The 25,266-nt window shown below is 39.6% G+C and overlaps 1 protein-coding gene and 2 long non-coding RNA genes across 9 annotated transcripts in view; 2 read left to right on the top strand and 1 right to left on the bottom strand.

The window, feature by feature from the left end:
* The window catches only part of LOC147843792 (uncharacterized), a 1,319,745-nt gene that overhangs the window by 514,141 nt on the left and 780,338 nt on the right, over nt 1-25,266 (top strand). The gene's annotated exons all lie outside the window — the stretch shown is intronic.
* Nucleotides 1-25,266, top strand: part of ssc4d (scavenger receptor cysteine rich family member with 4 domains) — a 63,517-nt gene that overhangs the window by 22,810 nt on the left and 15,441 nt on the right. For 2 of the 3 annotated variants that reach the window (XM_087253209.1, XM_087253210.1), the window contains 7 exons: nt 5,451-5,489; nt 12,336-12,638; nt 14,602-14,664; nt 16,805-17,119; nt 21,035-21,112; nt 21,365-21,433; nt 24,575-24,889. In XM_087253209.1, coding sequence (XP_087109335.1) covers nt 5,451-5,489; nt 12,336-12,638; nt 14,602-14,664; nt 16,805-17,119; nt 21,035-21,112; nt 21,365-21,433; nt 24,575-24,889 — 1,182 coding nt within the window. The remainder of the gene's footprint in view (nt 1-5,450; nt 5,490-12,335; nt 12,639-14,601; nt 14,665-16,804; nt 17,120-21,034; nt 21,113-21,364; nt 21,434-24,574; nt 24,890-25,266) is intronic. The other variant, XM_087253211.1, reaches the window with a different exon arrangement.
* Nucleotides 11,672-25,266, bottom strand: part of LOC147843797 (uncharacterized) — a 32,367-nt gene continuing 18,772 nt past the window's right edge. The window contains exons 3-4 of one of the 5 annotated variants that reach the window (XR_015490881.1): nt 16,787-17,151; nt 11,672-12,651 (exon numbers count right to left, since the gene is read on the bottom strand). This is a non-coding gene — a long non-coding RNA (uncharacterized LOC147843797). Of the gene's footprint in view, nt 12,652-16,786; nt 17,152-19,423; nt 21,891-22,753; nt 24,882-25,266 lie in introns of those variants that run through there. The other 4 variants (XR_015490878.1, XR_015490879.1, XR_015490877.1 and 1 more) reach the window with 4 other exon arrangements.

The following is a 25,266-nucleotide window of genomic DNA, read 5'->3' on the forward strand; positions in this document are numbered from 1 at the left end:
CTCTTTAATGAATAAATAGGTTAACATGGGGCATAAGAACAGGACATGTGTTTGGAAATAACTCTTTTTTTTTTTTTTTTTTTTTACCACACTTCTTTATTATTGTGCATTTGTTCCTTTTCTGCAGATTAGAACTGAATTTAGAAATAGTTTTTACACTAATCTTACCAAATGAGATTAAACATGCTGGCTAATGGATGTCTTGAGGGGAGTGAGTTTCTACCATTTCCTCACTCCACCAAAATAAAGGAGTAAAGTAAAGAGTGAAAGTAAAGAGTAAAGTAAAGAGACTGAATGAAGGAGGCTCGTTCTTTATCCTCGCGCTGCAGATGCTCTGTTTAACTGTTTTCTCTCTAGTGAAGCGTTCAGCTTTTACACTTACAAAGTCTGCCATGTAAAAAACAAATGTGCCATGGAGCGGCGCAACTTAAAGAGAGTTTGGAGATGAGACTGATTGCGTTAATGCAGGTTATACTCAAAACACCAACAGAACTCATTAAGAGAATAAGCTCAACCCTGTTAGACCATGCGGCAGGGCGCAAAGTGGATTTATCCATCCTTAAAATAGCAATAGCTTTAGACTTTGCACCTAGATCATTAAAATAGAGTGCCAGATGTGCAGCATGCGTGAATGAATGCACATACATCAATGATTATTAACTTAGAGCCACTCTCTCTTCAGTTACATACTGTAAAATTTACGGTAAAAAACGGCAGCTGTGGTTGCCTTTAAAAATATGGTAGGAATATAAAAGAAATGTCAACATTTCACAGTAAATTACCATATTTCATACACTTCTTTATCATAAACCAATGCTTTTTAAGTACTAAAATCTAAAAATAAAGCAGTGAGATAAACATTATTTATAAACATACAGTCAAGCGCAAAATTATTTATACACCTGACTTTTTTATTTATTTATTTTTTTTGCTGAAATGTAAACTATGAAGCCTTTTGTACACCGTCTTATTATTTTTTGAGAGAACCCTGTGTCATTTCTGGTCAAAAACAAACTTACTAATTGAATAAAAGTAACTTTAAGTCAGATTTTGATTTCAGGTATGAATAATTTCGAGTTTGACTGTAACTTTAAGGGCTCTATTTTTACGATACAGGCACAAAGTTCAAAGCGCAGGGCGCAAAAGCATTAAGGGCGTGTCTGAATCCACTTTTGCTACTTTAAAGATAGAAAAATCCACTCTGCGCCATGGCGCATGGTCTAACGGGGTTGAGCTTATTCTCTTAAGGAGTTATAGGTGTGCTTTGAGAATAAACCAATCAGAGTCTAATCTCCCATTCCTTTTAAGAGTCAGCTGCGTCGCGTGCGTGTGCGAGTTTGGAGATGAGACTGATTGCGTTAATGCAGGTTATACTCAAAACACCAACAGAACTCATTAAGAGAATAAGCTCAACCCTGTTAGACCATGCGGCAGGGCGCAAAGTGGATTTATCCATCCTTAAAATAGCAATAGCTTTAGACTTTGCACCTAGATCATTAAAATAGAGTGCCAGATGTGCAGCATGCGTGAATGAATGCACATACATCAATGATTATTAACTTAGAGCCACTCTCTCTTCAGTTACATACTGTAAAATTTACGGTAAAAAACGGCAGCTGTGGTTGCCTTTAAAAATATGGTAGGAATATAAAAGAAATGTCAACATTTCACAATAAATTACCATATTTCATACACTTCTTTATCATAAACCAATGCTTTTTAAGTACTAACATCTAAAAATAAAGCAGTGAGATAAACATTATTTATAAACATACAGTCAAGCGCAAAATTATTTATACACCTGACTTTTTTCTTTTTTTTTTTGCTGAAATGTAAACTATGATGCCTTTTGTACACCGTCTTATTATTTTTTGAGAGAACCCTGTGTCATTTCTGGTCAAAAACAAACTTACTAATTGAATAAAAGTAACTTTAAGTCAGATTTTGATTTCAGGTATGAATAATTTCGAGTTTGACTGTAACTTTAAGGGCTCTATTTTTACGATCCAGGCACAAAGTTCAAAGCGCAGTGCGCAAAAGCATTAAGGGCGTGTCTGAATCCACTTTTGCTACTTTAAAGATAGAAAAATCCACTCTGCGCCATGGCGCATGGTCTAACGGGGTTGAGCTTATTCTCTTAAGGAGTTATAGGAGTGCTTTGGGAATAAACCAATCAGAGTCTAATCTCCCATTCCTTTTAAGAGTCAGCTGCGTCGCGCCATGGTGCATTTCCTATTTACATAGTGGATTTTGTAAGTGTAAAAACTGAACGCTTCACTAGAGAGAAAACTAAAACAGAGCATCTGCAGCACGAGAATGAGAGATGAGCCTCATTATTTACTCTCACTTTCACTCTCGTGGATAAGGAAACGTGTTATACGCAGACATCCATTAGCCTACATATTTAATTTCGTTTGTTAAGCGCAAAGATTTGTTTCAAAACTATTTCTAAATTCAGTTCTAATTTCCAGCAAACGAATAAATGAACAATAATATTGAAATGTGCTCAAAAACCTGAGTTATTTCCAAATACACATGCTCTGCCCCAAATGGTCTAAATTCTAAGCCAAATCTAAGCTTGTTTTTAATAAAACAAATATAAATATGGATATAATAAATAATACTGCTAATAATAATAACATTATACAAAAGCAAACTGTCATGAATAAACTGAAAAAGCCTTCCGAGATGAAGAAGGCATAAAAGTTTGGTTTTTATATTTATGTAGAAAATAATAATAATTTCTGTAATATTTTATTCCTTTAATTCTTTTTTATTTGTAAAGATATTTGCGTATTGCTCTACATCTTGTGTGTATTGAGCAATAAGCGAGGCACACAACTAACGCGCTCTGCGCTGGACTTTAGACCTGATTTGATCAGGTCTATTGAACAGTCTATTTTGGTTCCTCAAAATAGCAACGCGCCAGCAATGCGCCTCAACACACCTGCTTTTTTAGACCAGAACGCCTATGGGCGCACATATAAGCACAAATGCCTTTGCTATTTAAACAGCGTGCTGCAAAACGTCAAAACAACTCTTGCGCCAAGCTGAAACTAGCAACCAACAATTATGATAGGGCCCTAAGAATCATAGTAATGTCAGCAAAATAGCAAAAAAAAAAAGAGTCAATTGTGGGAAAGTCAATGTACGATTATTCACCGTAAAAATAAAGCACACTTACTGTTAAACAGGCTATAGATTTTTACCAAAGATTATTTTTTACTGACAAAATCACAGACTTTTTTTACATTAATAAACAGAGACGCCTGTGACTTGACCTAAATGGGATGTTCTGGAAAAAACGCCTATTTTCTACCATCTTTGTGAGCTGCTGAAATAATACACCATCAATTCATGATTACATACAATAGTTTGTACAGGCACTGTCCCTGTCCACAAAAACAGAGGACAAACAAACCCTCCAGCCAAAGTGACCAGTGTCTAAAAAAGGAAGAGGAGTTTTTTCCCCCTTTTTTGTCAGAAACACCACTTTCTGAACAAACAACAAAGAGTGCTAGGCAAAAAATATCCGTAAATTAGCTGCTTACCGTATTTTGTGATTCAAGTTTTTATTTTTTCCTCATTTATTTATCCATTATGAGACCTTAATATTTCCTCCAACAACTTTTAACCTTGACTTTTAAGAACATTTGTAATAGTTTGCAGTGCTATATTGTCTGGGTTGGTGTCGTATATCACGCTTCAAACACCTTGTAATAAACTGCAGCACATTTTCTGTTATTTTATAGACTTACTTCTCTTCATTAGTGAAATTTAATTTTTAATACAATTATTTATTTTTTTATTGTAAGTACAGTTTGACTATAATATTGTACATATATTTTTATATTTTTTATTTACAACTAATAATAATAATAATAATAATAAATACACTAATAAATAACAAAAGTAATAATACAAATTGTAGTATAATGTATAAAAACAAAATATACAAATGTCACATTACAATAAAAAAATGATTTTTAAAAAATGCTTTAAAATTATATTTACTCACTCAGAAATAAAGGTACAAAATCAGTCCCTGGGGCGGTACCTTTTCCAAAAGTACACTTTTATTGCTAACAGATCCTGCATTCACACCAGACGTGGATGAAGCATCAAGAGCGACTGATTTGCATTTCTGATGAATGAATCAGCGCAAGTTGATCGTTTTGCGAACTTAACATGCGTATCGCATATTATGCATGAAACGCTCGAACTTTAATCTGATCTTTAGCAGACATTGGCGCCGCATTAATGAATCAGGAGTAGGGATGGGTATCGTTAAGGTTTTAACGGTATTACTATTTTTATCAATACCACTTATCGGTTCAGTACTTTAACGATTCTCTTATCGGTACATTTTGTAGTGTTTTTTTTTTAGGAAAAAAACTCAACTTTAATCGAACAGAATTAACAACTTTATTTTATCATTACGTTTTTAATGTAAAATGAAACAAACCAACAATTGTAAAACAAATAAATAAAGATTTTTTTCCTTTAAAAGAGTGTACAATGGCTTGTAGGAAAATGAATAAAATTTTTAGGAAAAAAAATCAACATGTTTGACTTTTCTGACAGAGGTCGGAATCTTTCTTGATTTATTGTGCTCCTGCAGCTGAAAATTCCCTCTTTGAGTTGCAAAATGCAGTTAAATTATCAGATCATGTGTATGATTTTCCATTAATGCATTCACATGAATGACTTAACGGTGTTTTGGGAGTTAACTGTGTTTTTAGTCTAGTTTTGGGGCATCTTGCAATGTTAAAACAAGCTGTTTTTTAATTGGCTATTCATAGGCTATGTGTAAATACAGCTGATCTAAAAGCATTTTTAATGTTTAGGATTTATTTAGGCTACTGCAGAAAAACATACTGTTTTCACTGTAACCGAATGTGTGTGTTTATTTAACTATTAATATTAGACTAATTTAGGTGATTGACTGCTGGCATAACGATGTGGATGATGTAAAGTTACCGTTAGGCAGTCAAAACTTTGCATAGCAGTTAATGCACTTTTTTTTTTAATGCAATCCAAAACTAATATTGCCTAAGGGGGCTAATAATATTGACCTCAAAATGGCTTTAAAACAACTAAATTTAACAAATAAAAACAAATAAGACTTTTACCTGTATATTTTTATTATAATATTTATAAATTGACTTGCTTGTCAGTTGATCAGATCCATTATTCAATGTTGATTATTGAGATTAGTGCAAAAGTTGTGCTGCGATTCGGCCTGTTTCTCACCCTGAGCTGAATCCACAGTCTTCCGGTATCCTCCAGTCTAAAATTACAGGAAAATAGATGTAGTAGATATAGAGGGCTGCAGTTCTGGAGGGCCAAGAACCTCCTTTCAGCAAATAATTTGACCACAATCCTTGTTTTCTCTCTCTCTCTCTCTTTCCCTCTCTCTGACTTTTCTCCTGTTTTTTGTTCCCTCACAGCCAATAACACAAGTCCTGCAGGGAAAACACAGTCTCAAGGTGAGCATCTCAGAAATGTATTTCTCACTCATCTGTGCACTCACACTCACTTGTTTTTCGCTCAAACTATTTATGTAAAATGATCTGAATCAACACATTTCTGGAGAGTTTTTTGCAACTTCATTTTTTTATGATCAATCAACTTAAATTTGTAAAAACGGATGTGTTAACTTAACTCCTTTATGTTGTCCCAACACAAATTGATTGTGTGAAACCCAGCATTTTTCACAGTCTTGTTGTAACTTAATTTAATTATGGCATTCATTTCCAAGGGCAAACACGGTGGCTGAGTGGTTAGCACTGTCGCCTCACAGCAAGAAGATTGCTGGTTCGAGTTCCAGCTGGCCAGCGTACCGGTTTCCCCCACAGTCCAAACACATAGATGAATTAAATAAACTAAACTGACCGTAGTTTTCCCAGTGATGGGTTGCCGCTGGAAGGGCATCCCCTGCGTAAAACATGTGCTGGATAAGTTGGCGGTTCATTCTGCTGTGGCGACCCCAGATTAGCAAAGGGACTAAGCCGAAAAGAAAATAATTGAATGAAAAGTTGGCCGTAGTGTATGAGTGTGTGTGAATGTGAGAATGTATGAGTGTTTCCTAGTATTGTGGATTGCAGCTGGAAGGGCTGCGTAATACATATGCCAGAATAGTTGGCAGTTCATTCCACTGTGGCAACCCCGGAAAAATAAGGGACTAAGACGAAGGAACATGAATGAACGACACATTTTCACTAATTTGGTGGATTTATCCAAGAACAGCAGGCGCAAATGACGCTTGCGAGACAAATTTGAGATCTGAAAAAGCATACACAGCGGCCTCTGGTGGATTTATGCGAGAACAGCAGGCGCGAATGGCACTTGCAAGACAAATTTGAGTTCTGAAAAAGCGTACACAGCGGCCTCTGGTGGATTTATGCGAGAACAGCAGGAGTGAATGACGCTTGCAAGACGAATTTGAGATGTGACAAAGCGTACACAGCGCCCACTGGTGGATTTATGCGGGAACAGCAGGGGTGAATGGCACTTGCGAGACAAGTTTGAGATCTGAAAAAGCGTACACAGCACCCACTGGTGGATTTATGCGAGAACAGCAGGAGTTAATGGCACTTGCGAGACAAGTTTGAGATCTGAAAAAGTGTACACAGCACCCACTGGTGGATTTATGCGAGAACAGCAGGGGTTAAATGGCACTTGCGAGACAAGTTTGAGATCTGAAAAAGTGTACACAGCACCCACTGGTGGATTTATGCGAGAACAGCAGGAGCGAATGACGCTTGCAAGACGAATTTGAGATGTAACAAAGCGTACACAGCAGCCTCTAGTGGATTTATGCAAGAACAGTAGGCGCGAATAGCACTTGCGAGACAAATTTGAGATGTAACAAAGCGTACACAGCAGCCTCTAGTGGATTTATGCAAGAACAGTAGGAGCGAATAGCACTTGCGAGACGAATTTGAGATGTGACAAAGCGTACACAGCGCCCACTGATGAATTTATGCGGGAACAGTAGGCGCGAATGGCACTTGAGAGACAAATTTGAGATCTGAAAAAGCATATACAGTGGCCTCTAGTGGATTTATGCAAGAACAGTAGGCGCGAATGACGCTTGCGAGACAAATTTGAGATCTGAAAAAGCATATACAGTGGCCTCTAGTGGATTTATGCAAGAACAGTAGGCGCGAATGACACTTGCGAGACAAATTTGAGATGTGAAAAAGCGTACACAGCAGCCTCTAGTGGATTTATGCAAGAACAGTAGGCGCGAATAGCACTTGCGAGACAAATTTGAGATGTGACAAAGCGTACACAGCGCCCACTGATGAATTTATGCGGGAACAGTAGGCGCGAATGACGCTTGCGAGACAAATTTGAGATGTGAAAAAGCATATACAGTGGCCTCTAGTGGATTTATGCAAGAACAGTAGGCGCGAATGGCACTTGCGAGACAAATTTGAGATGTGATAAAGCGTACACAGCGCCACCTGGTGGATTGGCGAAAACAAAAATTTCAAAAAAAACGTAGCTCTTGTCATGTATTTGGCGCTTTAAAGAAGTGTATATAGAGGTACGTTTTCAGAAAAAGCCTGGGTTGTAACATATGGAGTACAAAAGCAAAATAAATTTTGACCCAACGATTTTTTTTTCCAGATTCTATTTGAATTACCTTTAACCTCCTAGGGCTTAAGTGTCCACATATGTGGACAGCACATTTCAGCTCTTAAGCAGCTATTTAAAATACTTTGAATGTTTCAGATTTTGATACTGAAACACAGTGTCACCCTGCAACTGTTTTGCAGCAAATGAAATGTCCCAAACTATATCTTTAGCTGTCTGAAATAGGGAAAAATGTTGTTTTTACTCTCTCATATAGTCACAACATGATCAAAAATGTTTCTATGTTAAATATGCATTAAAAAACAGCCAAGAAAAAGTGTTTTATGTAAATTCGGACCACGAGTTCACATATATGGACCATTTTTCTCTAAAAGTGCATCATATTAAAATATGAAACTTAAGTTTTTATTCTAATTAGGAATCAATAAGCCCAAATTGTAAAATGAAAAATGCATGAAAAAAACAGCTTGGGCCTTAGGAGGTTAAATGAAAGGCATAGTTCACCCACAAATGAAAATCTGTTCTCATTCTTGTCGGCTTAGTCCCTTTATTAATCCAGGGTCGCCACAGCGGAATGAACCGCCAACTTATCCAGCACATGTTTTACACAGGGGATGCCCTTCCAGCTGCAACCCATCTCTGGGAAACATCCACACACACAATTTAGCCTATCCAAATCACCTGTACCGCATGTCTTTGGACTGTGGGGGAACCGGAGGAAACCCACGCGTACAAAGGGAGAACATGCAAACTCCACACAGAAACGTCAACTGAGCCGAGGATCGAATCAGCGACCTTCTTGCTGTAAGGCGACAGCACTACCTACTGCGCCACTGCGTCGCCCCACTTTGAGAAACTATTTAAAATTTTCCTTCTGCTGAACACAAATAGAGATATAACAAGAAATGCTGGAAAAAAAGGATGTCAACGGCTGCTTTTTTACAACAAATCAAAATTATGAGAACCAAATAATGACCTTTTATGATGCATAATAGGGCCTCTTTAATAATGCATTAGTAAATGCTGAAATATGATTAATAAATAGTGTTGTAATGTTGTATATCGTTTGTTTATGCACACTGAGAACTGCATATCCACTCAGTTACACCAACACACTGAATTCATGTCGTCGATTACAAAAACGGTTCGCTATTCAAGATTTAAGTGGTTTGAAGATTAAACAAATAAGCTGTCCAAAAAAGCTGAAGATTCATGTTATTTCAGCTTATATTAAACAAGCAGTTTGAACCAGCAGCAAAAGGATCACTGTTATTTCCTTTTAAAACACACCCTTTTAAGAAAGGACGAGTTTTACTGGCAAGAACAGGGAAAGAGAGCAGGTCATAATTGCCTCTAAGGCACAAGAAAGAAAAAAAAGACGGGTCACTTCCTCTTGCTCAATTTACACAATCCCCTTCTCCAGCACTATGCTCTCGCTCTCTTTCTGGAGTCGTATGTCATATTTAGACTTATTAGTGTGCCTTAAGTTGAAGGGGATTAGGGACATTCTTACAGGGTCCATTATGTCATTATATTCAAGCCGTGTACACTAGACAACGACCTTCATATGAACAATAGCGAAAAAGAACCAAAAAGAACACAAATATATGGGAAAAGCACATTTTTCAGACATGCACAATGGAAAACCCATGTGTTATCTGGATATGATAACCGTGGTAATAGCATTTTGTTGACAATAGTATGTTTTTAAATATCATGCAAACAAAACAACAACAAAAAAAAGTCTCTCCTGCTCATCAAAGCCGTGTTAATTGCATAAAAAAAACAGTGAAATGTGTAAAAATTTGATATACTTAATCTAATAACAGGCTAAGAACAATGTATTGTTATTTTTAACTGCTTATTGCTTCATATTTATTTGTGGAGACTGACACACTACTGTTAGAAAATTCAGAAAAATCCTGTTAAATTCTATTAAAATGGTCAAAGACGTGTATTTATTTAAGTCCTGCAAAAAGTACTACTGTTAGTCAAATATGAAGCAGAAAAATTGATCTGAACCCTAACTAGAATGTTTTTTGACATCAAATAAACTTTATTCAAGCTTTATTCATGATATGTGGTAATATCACGATATTGACCAAAGCAAAAAAGTTTGGGCTATACAGGTATAATAACATTTTGTGTGTGCGTGTGTGTGTGTGTGTGTGTTTATGTGTTTTTGTGACATATCAGGACACAAATCTGTATAGTGACATGGGTATGACACAGGTATTACAAAAAGGAGGTGAAATATGAGGACATTGGTGACGTCCTCGTTTCTCAAAAAGCCTAAAAATCCTACAGAATGAGTTTAATCAGAGAGTAAAGCTGCACACAGTCTCCTGTGATGGTTGGGTTTAGGGGTGGGGTGGGGTGAGGGCAATATAATGTATGGTTTGGACAGTATAAAATGAATGGAAATCTATGCAATGTCCCCACTTTTCACAAAAACAAGTGTGTGTGTGTGTGTGTGTATTGCTTAATTGTTTATGTGTTCAGCGTAAACAACTGTAAAATAATAATAATCATTACAAAAGCATTATTATGTAAAATTAGTAACACATTTTACAACGTTTGAAAGGAATAGGGAACAGGGGGGGATATCTCTGAATACAGACAGGAACTCTGTTTCTAACTACAGCTCTAATAATGGTTTTCGGAAACACACCCCTGAACGATACCATTTCAGAATATTACTCTTGTTCCTGAATTGGTCTCAACCTTAAGTCGAAAATTTGTAAAATCAGAAATTGCCAACCCAAACTCATTCTGAAAACGTAGTCCCATGGACGTCCCGGGAGGTACGTGTGGCTGCATTTAATTTTTTTAAGCGAACGCTATGGGGCGGTTTGACGCCATTCCCTTTCGCGCTAGCCGGCTGCCCGCTTAGCTCCGTGTGGAGGGCTTTCCCGCCGCAATCAGTTTGTTCAGATGCAGAGAGGAGGAGTTGACAAAGGCGTCCAGGTCCGAGCCCGGTGAAGAGCGGTTCCAGAAATCAGGTAAGACAAAACAGAATCCAAAAAGTAAAGCAAACGAGTTCATAACAGGGTGAGAACGTGGTGAAATCCGAAAACGTGGTAAAAAACAGATCATGGCTTTTCTTTTTCTAGATGGCTTTTCTAAATTGTTGCTCGGGTTTAGGGAAGTGAGTGGGAGGGCGAGTCAATCGGTAAAACTGGTTGGGTTCAGGGAAGGAGGAGGGTGGGTCAGCTGATTGGCCGGTCGCGCAGTCAATCATTCGGTCAGTCAGACAGCGGCCTCTGGTGGGTTAGCGCGAGAACAGCGTGGGCGTGAACAACACTTGCAAGAGACGTTCGAGATACGAAAAAGCGCACACAGCGGCCTCTCGTGATTCGCGAAAACAAAAACTGCACAAATACGCACCTCCCGGGACGTATTTCGCGGTCTTCAGAAACGTCCACGGGACTACGTTTTCAGAATGAGCCTGGGTTGGAAATTGCTACCGTAGTTGGCTAACAATGGTTTGGAAGTTTGGAAAAGATTTGGAAGTTTGCAAAGATGGATTGTTCACCCCTGAACAATACCATTTCAGAATATTACTCTTGTTCTCTGAATTGTTCTTAACCCTAACTAGAACGTTAGTAATGGTTATCAGAAATTGCTATCTTAGTTGGGTAACAATGGTTTGGAAGTTTGGAAATGATGTTTGCAAAGATGGTTTAAGGAAACACCAAATCAATGAACAATTTTGGTAAACGGCAGAACTTGTGATCTTAGTTGGCTTTGACACTTGTTTTCGGAAACACACCCATGAACGATTTCAGAATATTTCTTTTGTTCCTGAATTGTTCTTAACCCTAAACTAGAATGTTTCTAACAACAGAAATTGCGACCTTAGTTTGCTAACAATGGTGTTCAGAAACGCACCCCTAAACAAAACTATTTCAGTATATTATTCTTGCTCCTGAATTGTTCTCAACCCTAACTAGAACATTTCTATTGCCATAACTTGTGACCTTAGTTGGCTAACAATGGTTTGGAAGTTTGGAAAAGATATTTGCAAAAATGGATTCAGGAAACAACAAATCAATGAACTACCTTTATAACGGCAGAACTTAGTTGACTATGACAATAGTTTGACCCCTGAACAATACTATTTCAGAATATTAGGTCCAATTCCGATTTCCAATTCCAAGCCCTGATCCTTACTCCTCGTTTTGCGTGTTTATGCTAAGTTTGGCTATCTATAATCCATAATAATAACTACTGTATAGCAGTAGTTTCACATCTCTCACTTGTTGACGCTGGAATACCCTGTCAGAAAAATCTAGTGGCTGGGAACGACCATTTTACAGTGTCTGCTATAATGTTAATGTTGTTTTTGTCTGTTTACATAGGTGAATATGACCATGGTGTAAATGCACAGCACAGCTATGGGCTTATTGCCATATTATATCGCTATGATAACATGATATCGCAGCCTTCAGTGATTTCCCAAAGATAAATCCCAAAAAATAACACAACTGGAACAATTACAGCAGTCAATCTCATATCAAGTAAGAGATTGCCATCCATATGATGCCGTGTGTGTGTATTGTAGGGCTGTCCCATTCCTTAGAGGTACATTTTAAAGCCCCTTCCCCTCACACTCTGTTTCAAGGGTCAATGTGGAAGAGGTAAAACAATGGAATTGGGAATGGGCTTTTCTCTAGTTCCTGAATTTAGTATTTTCTTACACCTGACCTGCTGTTTCTTCTCTTCTTCAGTACGGCTGATGAATGGTAAATCCCAGTGTGAGGGTCGTGTGGAGGTCCTGCATAACGGCACATGGGGGACGGTCTGTGATGATGACTGGGACATGGTGGACTCCAATGTGGTCTGCAGACAGCTGGACTGCGGTGTGGCTGTGGCCGTCGGAAGCAGCTCCAGATTTGGCCAAGGCTCCGGTCCAATTCTGCTGGACAACGTGGACTGTAAAGGAGGAGAGATGGACTTGAGTCAGTGTGGGAATCAGGGATGGGGCGTCCATAACTGCTACCATTATGAAGATGTGGCCGTCACATGTAGAGGTATGTGGATGAGCTGAAAATAGAAAATGAAAATGGCCGACTGGGATATTATGCAAGGCAACATGCTCTTATTGAACGTTGAATTTCTTGCTCGTTTTTATGTTTAATGTACATTCATGTACATTAAAAACTGTTATTGCATCTGTAATTATTTTTGTATATACATTTATAAAAACACTCTTGACCCATCCCTTAGCTTAACCCAAACTTAAACCTACCCTATCCTTACAACTGAGTAACGATTGATGACCAACTAAACTTCTCTGACCACATCTCTAGAACGGCTTGATCTTGCAGATTTGCATTCTATAACACCATAAAGGTCCAACCCTTCCTATCTGAACATGCAGCTCAACTCCTTGTTATTCCCCTGTATATATTAACAACACTGCTGTGGAGACTGTACAGCAGAAAAAAATTCTGGGGGTCCATGTTACTAAGAACCGGACTTGGTCTCTCCATACCATTTGTCTTGCGAAGAAAGCGCACCAGCGACTGCACTTTCTGAGAAGGTTGAAAAGAGCACACCTCAGCCAATCAATCCTCAACTTTTAACAGAGGAGCTGTTGAGATTGTTCTTACTAATGGCATCTCCCTTTGGTAAGAGAATAGCAGTGTGTCTGACATGAACACCATTAAGAGGATCATAAAGTCAGCTGAAAGGTCTGTTGGAGTCAAAATGACATCTATCGAGGAACTTTACCAACGCCGTTGTCTGTCTAGGGCAAATAACATTTTAGGGGATCAAACCCACCCTGGTCATAGCCTGCTCTCACTCATGCCATCAGGCAGACGTTACAGAAGCCTGAGGAGCAAATCAGTGCGGTTTCGAGAGATTTTTTATCCTGTCATTATAAGACTTTTAAATAATACCATTTCTTAAGCATTGTTGATAGCTAGCGTTAAAAATAAATACATTTGTTAAACTAGCATAAATGGTTAATATTACAACAAATGGTGAAATAGGTATTTAAGTATTAAGTTATTCTCTTCAGAGATTTAAAAAAAAATGGGTTATATCTTCTATAATTATATTTTTTATATTTCTATGGAATTATAAAAGCTTATTTATCATGTTAGGATTTTATAGTGTTTTTATAGTGATGTTTTTTATGTTCTTGTTGGGTCTGTTGCAACGTAATTTTGTTCTGCATTACAATTCTATTGTGATGATTTGGATGACATAAAGGAAACTGGAAACTTGTTCAAGCTCTTGTTCTCTCAAGACTGGACTATTGCAACTCTCTACTAGCCAGGCTTCCAGCTAACTCTATCAAACCTCTTCAGCTGCTTCAGAACGCAGCAGCACGAGTGGTCTTTAATGAACCTAAAAGAGCACAAGTCACTCCGCTACTCATCCGTTTGCACTGGCTGCCAGTTGCTGCTCGCATCAAATTCAAAGATCTGATGTTTGCTTACAAAGCGACTTCTGGCTTTGCCCCTTCTTATCTGCTCTCACTTCTGCATATTTATTTACCCTCCAGAAACTTGCGTTCTGTGAATGAACATCGCCTCGTGGTTCTATCCCAAAGAGGGAAGAAATCACTTTCCTGAACTCTCGCATTCAATCTGCCCATTTGGTGGAATGAACTCCCTAACTGCATCAGAACGGCAGAGTCACTCGCTGTCTTCAAGAAACGACTTAAAACTCAACTATTTAGTTTCCACTTTACTTTCTAATCTGCAATTGCCTCTCTGACTCCACCGCTAACTGTTCTACCAAAAAAAAAAGACTAATGTTTTTCTTCTTACAGTGCCTACAGCACTTATTCATTGTTGCTCTTATAGTTGTGTAAATTGCTTTCTTGTCCTCATTTGTAAGTCGCTTTGGATAAAAGCGTCTGCTAAATGACTAAATGTAAATGTAAATATTCCCAAACCTGTCCCTAACCTTACCCGCATCTCTCTTCAAGAGCACCAGAAGTGTCGTGCAGTACTATACTCATGGTTTGTTTTCTCACAGGCAATAATGTTGTTGAAATGCGAGCGGCGCCCACCACACCAACCCCCCAGAGCTCTGGATTAAGTGAGTTGCACTTTTTATATAAACTCTTATGTGAGGATAACAACTTCAGGTTTTAATAATTAGCACTGGGCAAAGACTAATCAAGCGTAATCACATCCAAAGCAAAAGTTTGTTTTGACATAAAATATATGTGTGTGTATTAGGCCTATATATATTATATAGTGCAGGGGTTCTCAACTGGTTTGGCAATGGGACCCACATTTTTACATGGTCATCAAGCCGCAACCCAAATTTTTAGGAACTATAATCCAGTTTTCATTCATTCATTCATTCATTTTCTTTTCGGCTTAGTCCCTTTTTTAATCCGGGGTCGCCACAGCGGAATGAACCGCCAACTTATCCAGCAAGTTTTTAAGCAGCGGATGCCCTTCCAACCGCAACCCATCTCTTGGAAACATCCACACACACATTCACACACACACTCATACACTACAGACAATTTAGCCTACCCAATTCACCTGTACCGCATGTCTTTGGACTGTGGGGGAAACCGGAGCACCCGGAGGAAACCCACGCGAAGGCAGGGAGAACATGCAAACTCCACACAGAAACAACTGATCCGAGGCTCGAACCAACGACCCAGTGACCTTCTTGCTGTGAGGCGACAGCACTACCTACTGCGCCACTGCTTCGCCCCATAATACAATTTTAGGAATTATAATTGATTTGTATTTATTTGTTAACATTCACAAGCAGTGACAGATAAATCATAAGAAAAACACCAAGACTTACAAATAAACAATATTTAATGTATCAAATTACAGAGTAAAAGCAACAAATACTGTAAACAGTGGTTAGGGTAAGGAAAGGTTCAGTTACCATGAACCAAACCAGGGGTCACCAATCTTGGTTCTGGAGGGCCGGTGTCCCTGCAAGGTTTAGCTCCAACTTGCATCAACACACCTGCCTGGGTGTTTAAGGTATACCTAGCAAGTCCTTGATTAGATAGTTCAGGTGTGTTTGATTAGGGTTGGAGCTAAAATCTGCAGGACACCGGCCCTCCAGGAACAAGTTTGGTGATCCATGAACTAAACTGTTAATAAAACATGTTGTCTAGTTTCTAAATGTTGTTTTAATTTAGAAAGTTTCGTGCTTTCTTGTGAGAGCACCTCACTACTTATGACACACTGAGGCTTTAAGTCTTTTTTTTTTGTCGTCAATATATGTAAATCCATACTTTACATATTCTGGGTCGTACTTGCGCTTTGACTTGCTATAATTTAACGAAATTTCATATGTCAAATGGTACGTTTGTCGTGCACGCATTTCAAAATAAAAGTCAAAATAAGTTAAAAATTAAACTTTTGTTGTTGTTTTTTTGACCACACACTCCGCGACCCACTGAAAATGTTCCTGCAACCCACTTTTGGGTCACGACCCACCAGTTGAGAAACACTGATATAGTGATAGAAACAAATCTATACAAAAACCGAAAATAATTTTCATTCATTCAATCATTTTCCTGAGGCTTAGTTCCTTATTTATCAAGGGGCGCCACAGCAGAATGAACCACCAACTATTCCAGCATGTGTTTTACACGGTGGATGCCCTTCCAGCTGCAACCCAGTGATTATCACTGTGGCCTCACAGCAAGAAGGTCGCTGGTTCGAGTCCCAGCTGGTTTAGCTGGCGCTTCTGTGTGGAGTTTGCATGTTCTTCCCTTGTTGGCGTGGGTTTCCTTCGGGAGCTCCGATTTCTCCCACAGTCCAAACACATGTGATAGATGAATTGATGAACTAAATTGGTTGTACTGTACAAGTGTGTGTGTGTGAATAAGTGTGTAATGGTGTTTCCCAGCACTGGGTTGCAGCTGGAAGGGCATTCCCTGCGTAAAATTCACTCCGCTGTGGCGACCCATCATAAATGAAGGACTAAGCCGAAGGAAAATGAATGAATGAATGTTGTGAATATCACAGAAACATTTGCATATTATTATATTAACATGCATTTATTTATATATAAATGCATACAATTCTGTGGCTCCTGGTCAACTATAACTCAAAATAGACTCAACATTTCTCGCGATGTGATTATTGCAGATGTGCACATTGCTAAAACAATATATTGTGCAGCCCTAGTTGTGGATATCAGAAATATTTGCTCCCAGAAAACCCTGATTGACCTCTTTTTTTTGCTGTAGGAGATGGATCGGTTCGTCTGGCGGGGGCGGCGGACCGCTGTCAGGGCCGGGTGGAGGTCTACTATCAGGGAAACTGGGGGACGGTGTGTGATGATGACTGGAGCATAGCAGATGCCACAGTCGTGTGTCAACAGCTCAGCTGCGGGTCAGCGGTCGGAGCTCCAACAAATGCCTACTTCGGCTACGGCACGGGCCGGATTCTGCTGGACAACGTGAACTGCAACGGGCACGAGAGCAGCCTGGCCTCCTGCTACAGCCTCGGGTGGGGAGTCAATAACTGCGGACACCATGAGGACGCCGGCGTTATCTGCTCAGGTACTGCTATTGCACATCCAGTCGGATCAGTTCTGATTATATTTATAGCACTTCTACAATGTAGATTGCGTCAAAGCAGCTTAACGTAGAATATTATAGTAAACTGAGACTGAGTCAGTCCAGTTTTCAGAGTTGAAGTACGGTTTAGTTCAGTTCAGTGTGGGTTAATTTTCACTGCTGAGAGTTCAAACACTGAAGAGCAAATCCATCGATGTGCAGCTCCACAAGTCCCAAACCAGGCAAGCCAGTGGCGACAGTGGAGGAATAAACTTAACCAATTGACCAAAGTGAACGAAAAAAAACCTTGAAAGAGACCAGGCTTAATTGGGCACGACCATTTCTCCTCTATGATTGTCACGATTGTGACCCAGACAACTGAAGTAGAATCCTTGTGCAGGTTTATTGAGAGTCAGGCAAGCAATGGTCAACACGGGTGCAAACAGATGTATAGAGGCAGTCCAGAATCGTAGTCAAATAGCAGGCGAGAGCTCGTAAGGCAGGCGGCAGACTAGGACAAACGGCTAACAAGGCAAAGGTCTAAACAAAGGAAAACACAACCCAAGCTCATTCTGGAAACGTAGCCCCGCGGAAGTTTCTGGAGACCGCGATTTACATGGCCGGAGGTATGTACAGCCGCGTTTAGTTTTTCTGGAGCGAATGCTGCGGGGCGGTGTGGCGCCGCTTCGCTCCTCCTCTTCGCGCTCGCCGGCCAACGGCTCGCCTCCGAGTGGGCTTTCCCACTGCTACCAGTTTGTCCGCTTAGCTTGCAGCGTTACGTCGGCGGAGCAGAAGCCCGGAGGAGGAGGAGCCAGCCGCGGGGATGACCAGGATCGGGTCCGGGCAAGAGCGGTTCCAGAATTCAGGTAAGATGAAAAACAGAATCCGAAAACTAAGGACGAGAACGCGGCGGGATCCGAAAACGCGGTCAAAATCAAAGACGAAGGCTCTTGCTTTTTTTTTTTTTTAATGGACGGCTTTTGCAAACCGTGGCTTGGGTTTAGGGAAGGAGGAGGAGGAGGAAGAGGAGGGTGGCCGGGTCGGCCGATCGACCGGCCGATCTTTCGGTCGTTCAGCCGGCCAGTCGGTCGCTCCACAGCGGCCTTCGGCAGCTTTTCGCACGAGAACAGCGTGGGCGCGAACGGCGAGCGCTCCCGAGAGGCACTCGAGACGCGAAAAACCGCGCACAGCGGCCTCTTGCGGATCCGTGAAAACAAAAACCGCTCGAATACATACCTCCCGGGACATATTTCGCGATCCGCAGAAATGTCCGCGGGGCTACGTTTCCACAATGAGCCCGGGTTGGGAAAACAAGACGAGGATAACGTGTTGTAATGTCACTTTACAGCTAACAAGACTCAGCCCTTGGAGTGAGTGTGTGTGTGTACTGCCTATATAGTGTGTGTAATCAGTCTGACAATCTTTAGGTGGTGCAAGTGTAATCAGTCTAGATGAGGAAGCATGTGTGAGCGGAGTGCGTGTATGAAAATGTAGTCCACAAACGGCGGATTTGTAGTCCATAAGTTAATATGAGTGAGATCCAGTGACTTATGAAGTGCGATCGCTGGTAATCGTGACAGAAATAATTAAATGTTGACCAAAGCGCACACATTATATATCTAAACAACACATACATTCTATACCACTACTACAATGCTTTGATTTTGACAATGTTTTCTTTATTAATAATTTATTTGATAAATTATACAGTAAAAACTGTAATATTATTAGATATTATTTATAGTTTTTCTTTAAAAATATAAAATTACTTTATATCTAAATTCTATTAAAATAGATGTTTAAAAAGTTATCCCTAGCTGTGATTTAAAGATCATCAAATAAATTATATACATGTATACACAGTTGAAGTCAGAATTATTAGCCCTTATTATTATTAAATGGAAAGATTTTATTAAATATCCATTTTATTTATGTATTTAAAAATTAATAATAAATATTTGACTAGATATTTACTACTAGATACAAGTATTTGGCTTAAAATGACATTTAAAGGCTTAACTAGGGTAATTAGGGTAAAGTTAGGGTGATTAGGCAAGTTATTGTATAACAGTGGGTTGTTCTGTAGACAATCCAAAGCTAATATTGCTTAAGGAAGCTAATAATATTGACCTTAAAATGGCTTTTAATGAAAAAAAATAATATTTTAGCCAAAATAAAACTTAAAAAATATATTATAGGATAAACTGTGAAAGTTTCCCTAATCTGTTAAATATCACTAAAGAATATGTATACATTTTTTTGGGTCTATTCTCATGAATTTGATCAATAATACAGTAAAAACTATAATAATAATAAGATTTTTTTCAATTTCTTTTCTATCATAATATATGTCTGTAATATGATTTATTGCTGTTATTGTAAGATCATCAAAGATATGATATACACTTACCGGCCACTTTATTAGGTACACCTTACTAGTACCGGTTTGGACCCCCTTTTGCCTTCAGAACTGCCTTAATCCTTCATGGCATAGATTCAACAAGATACTGGAAATATTCCTCAGAGATTTTGCTCCATATTGACATGATAGCATCACACAGTTTCTGCAGATTTGTCGGCTGCACATCCATGATGAGACTCTCCTGTTCCACCACATCCCAAAGATGCCTGTGGAGGCCATTTGAGTACAGTGAACTCATTGTCATGTTCATGAAACCAGTCTGAGATGATTCACGCTTTATGACATGGTGTGTTATCCTGCTGAAAGTAGCCATTAGATGATGAGTACACTGTGCTCATAAAGGGATGGACATGGTCAGCAACAATACTCGAGTAGGCTGTGGTGCTCAACACCATGCTCAATTGTACTAATGAGCCCAAAGTGTGCCAAGAACATCTCCCCCACACCATTACACCACCACCACCAGCCTGAACTGTTGATACAAGGCAGGATGGATCCATGCTTTCATGTTGTTGATGCCAAATTCTGACTCAACCATCAGAATGTGTCAGCAGAAATGGAGACTCATCAGAGCAGGCATGTTTCTCCAATCTTCTATTGTCCAGTTTTGGTGAGCCTGTGTGAATTGTAGCCTCAGTTTCCTGTTCTTAGCTGACAGGAGCGGCACCTGGTGTGCTCTTCTGCTGCTGTAGCCCATCCGCTTCAAGGTTGGATGTGTTGTGTGTTCAGAGATGCTCTTCTGCAGAGCTCGGTTGTAGCGAGTGCTTATTTGAGTTACTGTTGCCTTTCTATCAGCTGAACCAGTCTGGCCATTCTCCTCTGACCTCTGGCATCAACAAGGCATTTGCGCCCACAGAACTGCCGCTCACTGTATATTTCCTCTTTTTCTGACCATTCTCTGTAAACCCTAGAGATGGTTGTGCGTGAAAATCCCAGTTGATCAGCAGTTTCTGAAACACTCAAACCGGCCCATCTGGCACCAACAACCATGCCACATTCAAAGTCACTTAAATCCCCTTTCTTCCCCATTCTGATGCTCGCTTTGAACTGCAGCGGATCGTCTTGACCATGTCTACATGCCTAGATGCATTGAGTTGCCGCCATGTGATTGCCCGATTCGAAATCTGTGTTAACAAGCAGTTAGACAGGTGTACCTAATAAAGTGGCCGATGAGTATATATTATTCCAAAATCCAAATCATAACGTACATGCATCTACACTTATTGACTTTGAATATAAAATGGTATTCATATTGTGGTTTTAGGGCTTTATATCCTTTACCCTTCCTGTTTTTTAAGGTAGGTGATTGCAAACAATTTATATGTGCTGAATTTAAACAAACCAATTCAATTTATTAATGTTCAACTTCATTTGTTTGTTTAAAGTCAGCACATACGAATTGTTTGCATTCACTCACCTTAAAAAAAAAAAAGTGTAAATCCACTGAATAATTTTTTCAGTGTTGTAGATTTAACTTTCTCTCTCTCATACGGCAGGGTCCAGCTCCACCATGATGCCGGATATAAACACAGATACTGCAGGCAGAGGATTCCTCTTTCCAGAAAGCACAGCAGGTATAAACGCTGCCTATAGTCTACATGGGGACAGTAACTTCACCTGCTATTTTCAATAATGCACGCTTGAATTAACAGCCAATTTATTGTTATTAACTGCTGCGTCTGACCATCCGCTTGGGCATTAACTGTGTGCTGTAGTGAACAGGCCATCTGCCACAAACTGCAGGACAGTCCTGCGTAATAAATCCCTCACAGCACCAGCAGATGGCGAGATTTGCTGCTCATGTCAAGTTTCTGTATTTTCCTCAGTGACAGAAATGCCAGTGGCAGCTACTGAAATGACAACCACTGTGAGGACTACTGCATCAACCACCAAAGGTAACCAAGACATCTGAAGCTCATTAAAATACATGCACTGGTAATTTCAGCATCCCACCACTGTGCAGTTAACCATTTAAAATCAAATTAACCAAGAAAAAAATTATGCATAAATAAAACACACACTTGTACACATTTGCAAACATAAAGACAGTCGGAATAAGTAAATGAATAAAACACATGCATGCATACATAAGCATTTACATATAAATGCATACAGATAGACAGAAAACTGGACAGATAGAGAGTGAAATAAACAACAGTTAAATAAACAACATGTTGTAAAAATAATCTATTAATTAGCAGCTTCAGCCCAAGGTGTATATAAGACTGTCATTAAACCTATAAAGTCATGACGTGACACTGTTATAAACATGATTATTATGAGTTTTTCCTCATCTAACCTTTCCTACACAACCTAAATGTGTAATTAAAATGTCATTAAATATTAATGACGCTGTTAACAATTATTTGACAAGGTAATGACATGTTAATGACGGATACAGTTTGTTCCACTGAAAACAAGATCAGAAAATGATTCATGACACAATTATTGGCCACTCTATTAGGTACACCTTACTGGTACCGCATTGGACCCCCTTTTGCCTTCAGAACTGTCTTAATTCTTAGTGGCGTAGATTTAACTAGGTACTGGAAATATTCCTCAGAGATTTTGCTCCATGTTGACATGATAGCATCACGCAGTTTCTGCAGATTTGTCGGCTGCACATCCATGATGTCAATATCCTGTTCCACCACATCCCAAATTTGCTCTATTGGATTGAGATCTGGTGACTGTGTAGGCCATTTGAGTTCAGTGAACTCTGTCATGTTCAAGAAAACAGTCTGAGATGATTCACACTTTATGGCATGGTGTGTTATCCTGCTGGAAGCAGCAATCAGAAGATGGAGACACTGTGCTCATGAAGGGATGGACATGGTCAGCAGCAATACTCAGGTAGGCTGTGGTGTTGACACGATGCTCGCTTGGTACTAATGGACTCAAAGTGTGCCAAGAAAATCTCCCCCACACCATTACACCACCACCACCAGCCTGAACTGTGGATAAGGCAGGATGGATCCATGCTTTCATGTTGTTGATGCCAAATTCGACCCGACCATCTAACTCTGGCAGCAGAAATGGAGACTCATCAGAGCAGGCAACGTTTCTCCAATCTTTTATTGTCCAGTTTTGGTGAGTCTGTGTGAATTGTAGCCTCAGTTTCCTGTTCTTAGCTGACAGGAGCGGCACCCGGTGTGGTCTTCTGCTGCTGTAGCCCATCTGCCTCAAGGTTGGACGTGTTGTGTGTTCAGAGATGCTCTCCTGCAGAGCTTGGTTGTATCGAGTGCTTATTTGAGTTACTGTTGCCTTTCTATCAGCTGAACCAGTCTGGCCATTCTCCTCTCGCATCAACAAGGCATTTGCACCCACAGAACTGCCGCTCACTGGAAATTTTTGCCGCCATGTGATTGGCCGATTAGAAATTTGCGTCAACGAGCAGTTGAACAGGTGTACCTAATAAAGTGGCAGATGAGTGTATATTGCCTCATGAAGATCATCTTTTTGACAGCTTTAACAAGCAATGAGATCTTAACAGTTGTCAATATAGCGTGCATAAAATCTCATTCACATTCATGACATGTTTCCTGATTATAAAAGTTTTCATAAACACCCCTACAAGTAATGTGTTACCAAAAAAACATTTCTAGGAAATATTATATACATTACCCGACAAGTCTTGTCGTGGATCTCAGTTGTAAGAGCAACAGATAATATCTTGACTTCTAGTTGATCATTTGAAAAAGTGTCAGAAGGTGGATTTCTCCCATGAATCATCTATTAAAATGCATCCCAATTATCACAAATACTGCAGAAGACCTACTGGAACCAGTATTCTCACAGAAATCAGTCTGGTTTGGTGAAGGAAACATCATGGTTTGGGGTTACATTCAGTATGGGGGTGTGCGAGAGATCTGCAGAGTGGATGATCAACATCAACAGCCTGAGCTATCAAGACATCTGTGCTGCCCGTTACATTACAAACCACAGAAGAGGGACAATTCTCCAGCAGGATAGCGCTCCTGCTCATACTTCAGCCTCCACATCAAAGCTCCTGAAAGCAAAGAAGGTCAAGCTGCTCCAGGATTGGCCAGCCCAGTCACCAGACATGAACATTATTGAGCATGATGAAGGAGGAGGCGTTAAAGATGAACACAAAGAGTCTTGATGAACTCTGGGAGTCCTGCAGGAACGCTTTCTTCTTCATTCCAGATGACTTTATTAATCAGTTATTTGAGTCATGTCAGAGATGTATGGATGCAGTCCTCCAAGCTCATGATGGAGTCAGACACAATATTCATTCTGTCTCCACTGCAGCAGGACTTTATATTCTATACTGGACATTATTTCTGTTCAGTGATGAGACTTTAGTCTGAGCAGAGTCAGACCGCACTGTCCCAATGACATCAATCAAAATCAAGGCATGATCATATTATTGTGCTCAAATAAGCAAAATCTAGAGGCCTTTGCCTTTCATATTGATCTTATTCTAAAATGCGGAAGTGCGCCTGTTATCGCGATTGTCTTAGAACTTCCGATTTAGTCGCCTATGGGAGAAATGACAGGGAATAATAAACGGCAGAAAATGGTCAAACTGCTTGCTCTACAAACAAATGTTTGCATGACTTTACAGACCAAGTAGAATAATATAATAAGGAAATATCAAATTGCAACATTAAGCAGCGTAATAAGCAGTTTTTAACGTAAAAAAATTAATGGAAGTGAATGAGACCGGAAGTCTCGAGCCAAAAAGATTCAAATGGCAGCGCCCACTCGTCGGCGGAGAATAAGGTGAATAGGCCACTTCTGACACCAAATGATCAACTAGAAGTCACCATATTATTTGCTGTTCCTAAAACTTGGATAGGCCACAAGACTTTTGTCAGGTTGTGTAGTGTTTTCCATTTGAATATATTATAAAATGTACTTTAATCTTGTGATGCAAAGCTGAATTTTGTCATGATGTCATGATTATAAAAGTCTTATGAACACCTCTTTAAGCTTTTTAGTATGTTTAGCTATATTTTTGACCAAACACATGGCCAAATTATTCATTACTCTCCATCTATGGTTTATTTCAGAGAAGCCTAGTATTCGTCTGGTGAACGGTCAGGACAGTTGTCAGGGCAGAGTGGAGGTGTTGTACTTCACCATCTGGGGAACGGTGTGTGACGATGACTGGGACATGGACAACGCTCAGGTGGTCTGCAAGCAGATGGGGTGCGGCCCGGCCCTCGCTGCCAAATCTCTGGCTTTCTTTGGCTACGGCTCCGGTCCAATCCTCCTGGATAACGTGGATTGCAATGGCAGTGAGCAGAAGCTGAGCGACTGCTTCAATCTGGGCTGGGGACAGCATAACTGCGGACATTATGAGGACGCTGGAGTCATCTGTGCACGTAAGAGAAAGAGCAAATATTACTAACATTACAGCTTTACTGAAATCATGTAGGATTGGGCATGCAAAATATTGTAAATGCATGACAAAAAAATTTATTTTCACTATGTTTTTTGGCAAGCATTTCAGATATTTTGTATGGCGAATCCTTAATGTTTTCAATAAAACTGTGAAAACAGATTTAAAATGCCACTTGACATTGTTCTGGTGAAATAATACAACAATATACATGTATTTGGTGTTTTAAGCAGTCGGAATGATCACATTCAAATGAATAATTCTGAAAAGCATTGCATTATAATATGCATACATAAAAAATACAGACTGAAATTCAAACAGAACATCATTTACAAAATCCCATATCATTTAGTTACATAT

This window comes from Danio rerio, chromosome 5, assembly GCF_052040795.2.
Source record: "Danio rerio strain M-AB ecotype USA chromosome 5, GRCz13ab, whole genome shotgun sequence".
NCBI classification, from domain to species: Eukaryota; Metazoa; Chordata; class Actinopteri; order Cypriniformes; family Danionidae; genus Danio; species Danio rerio.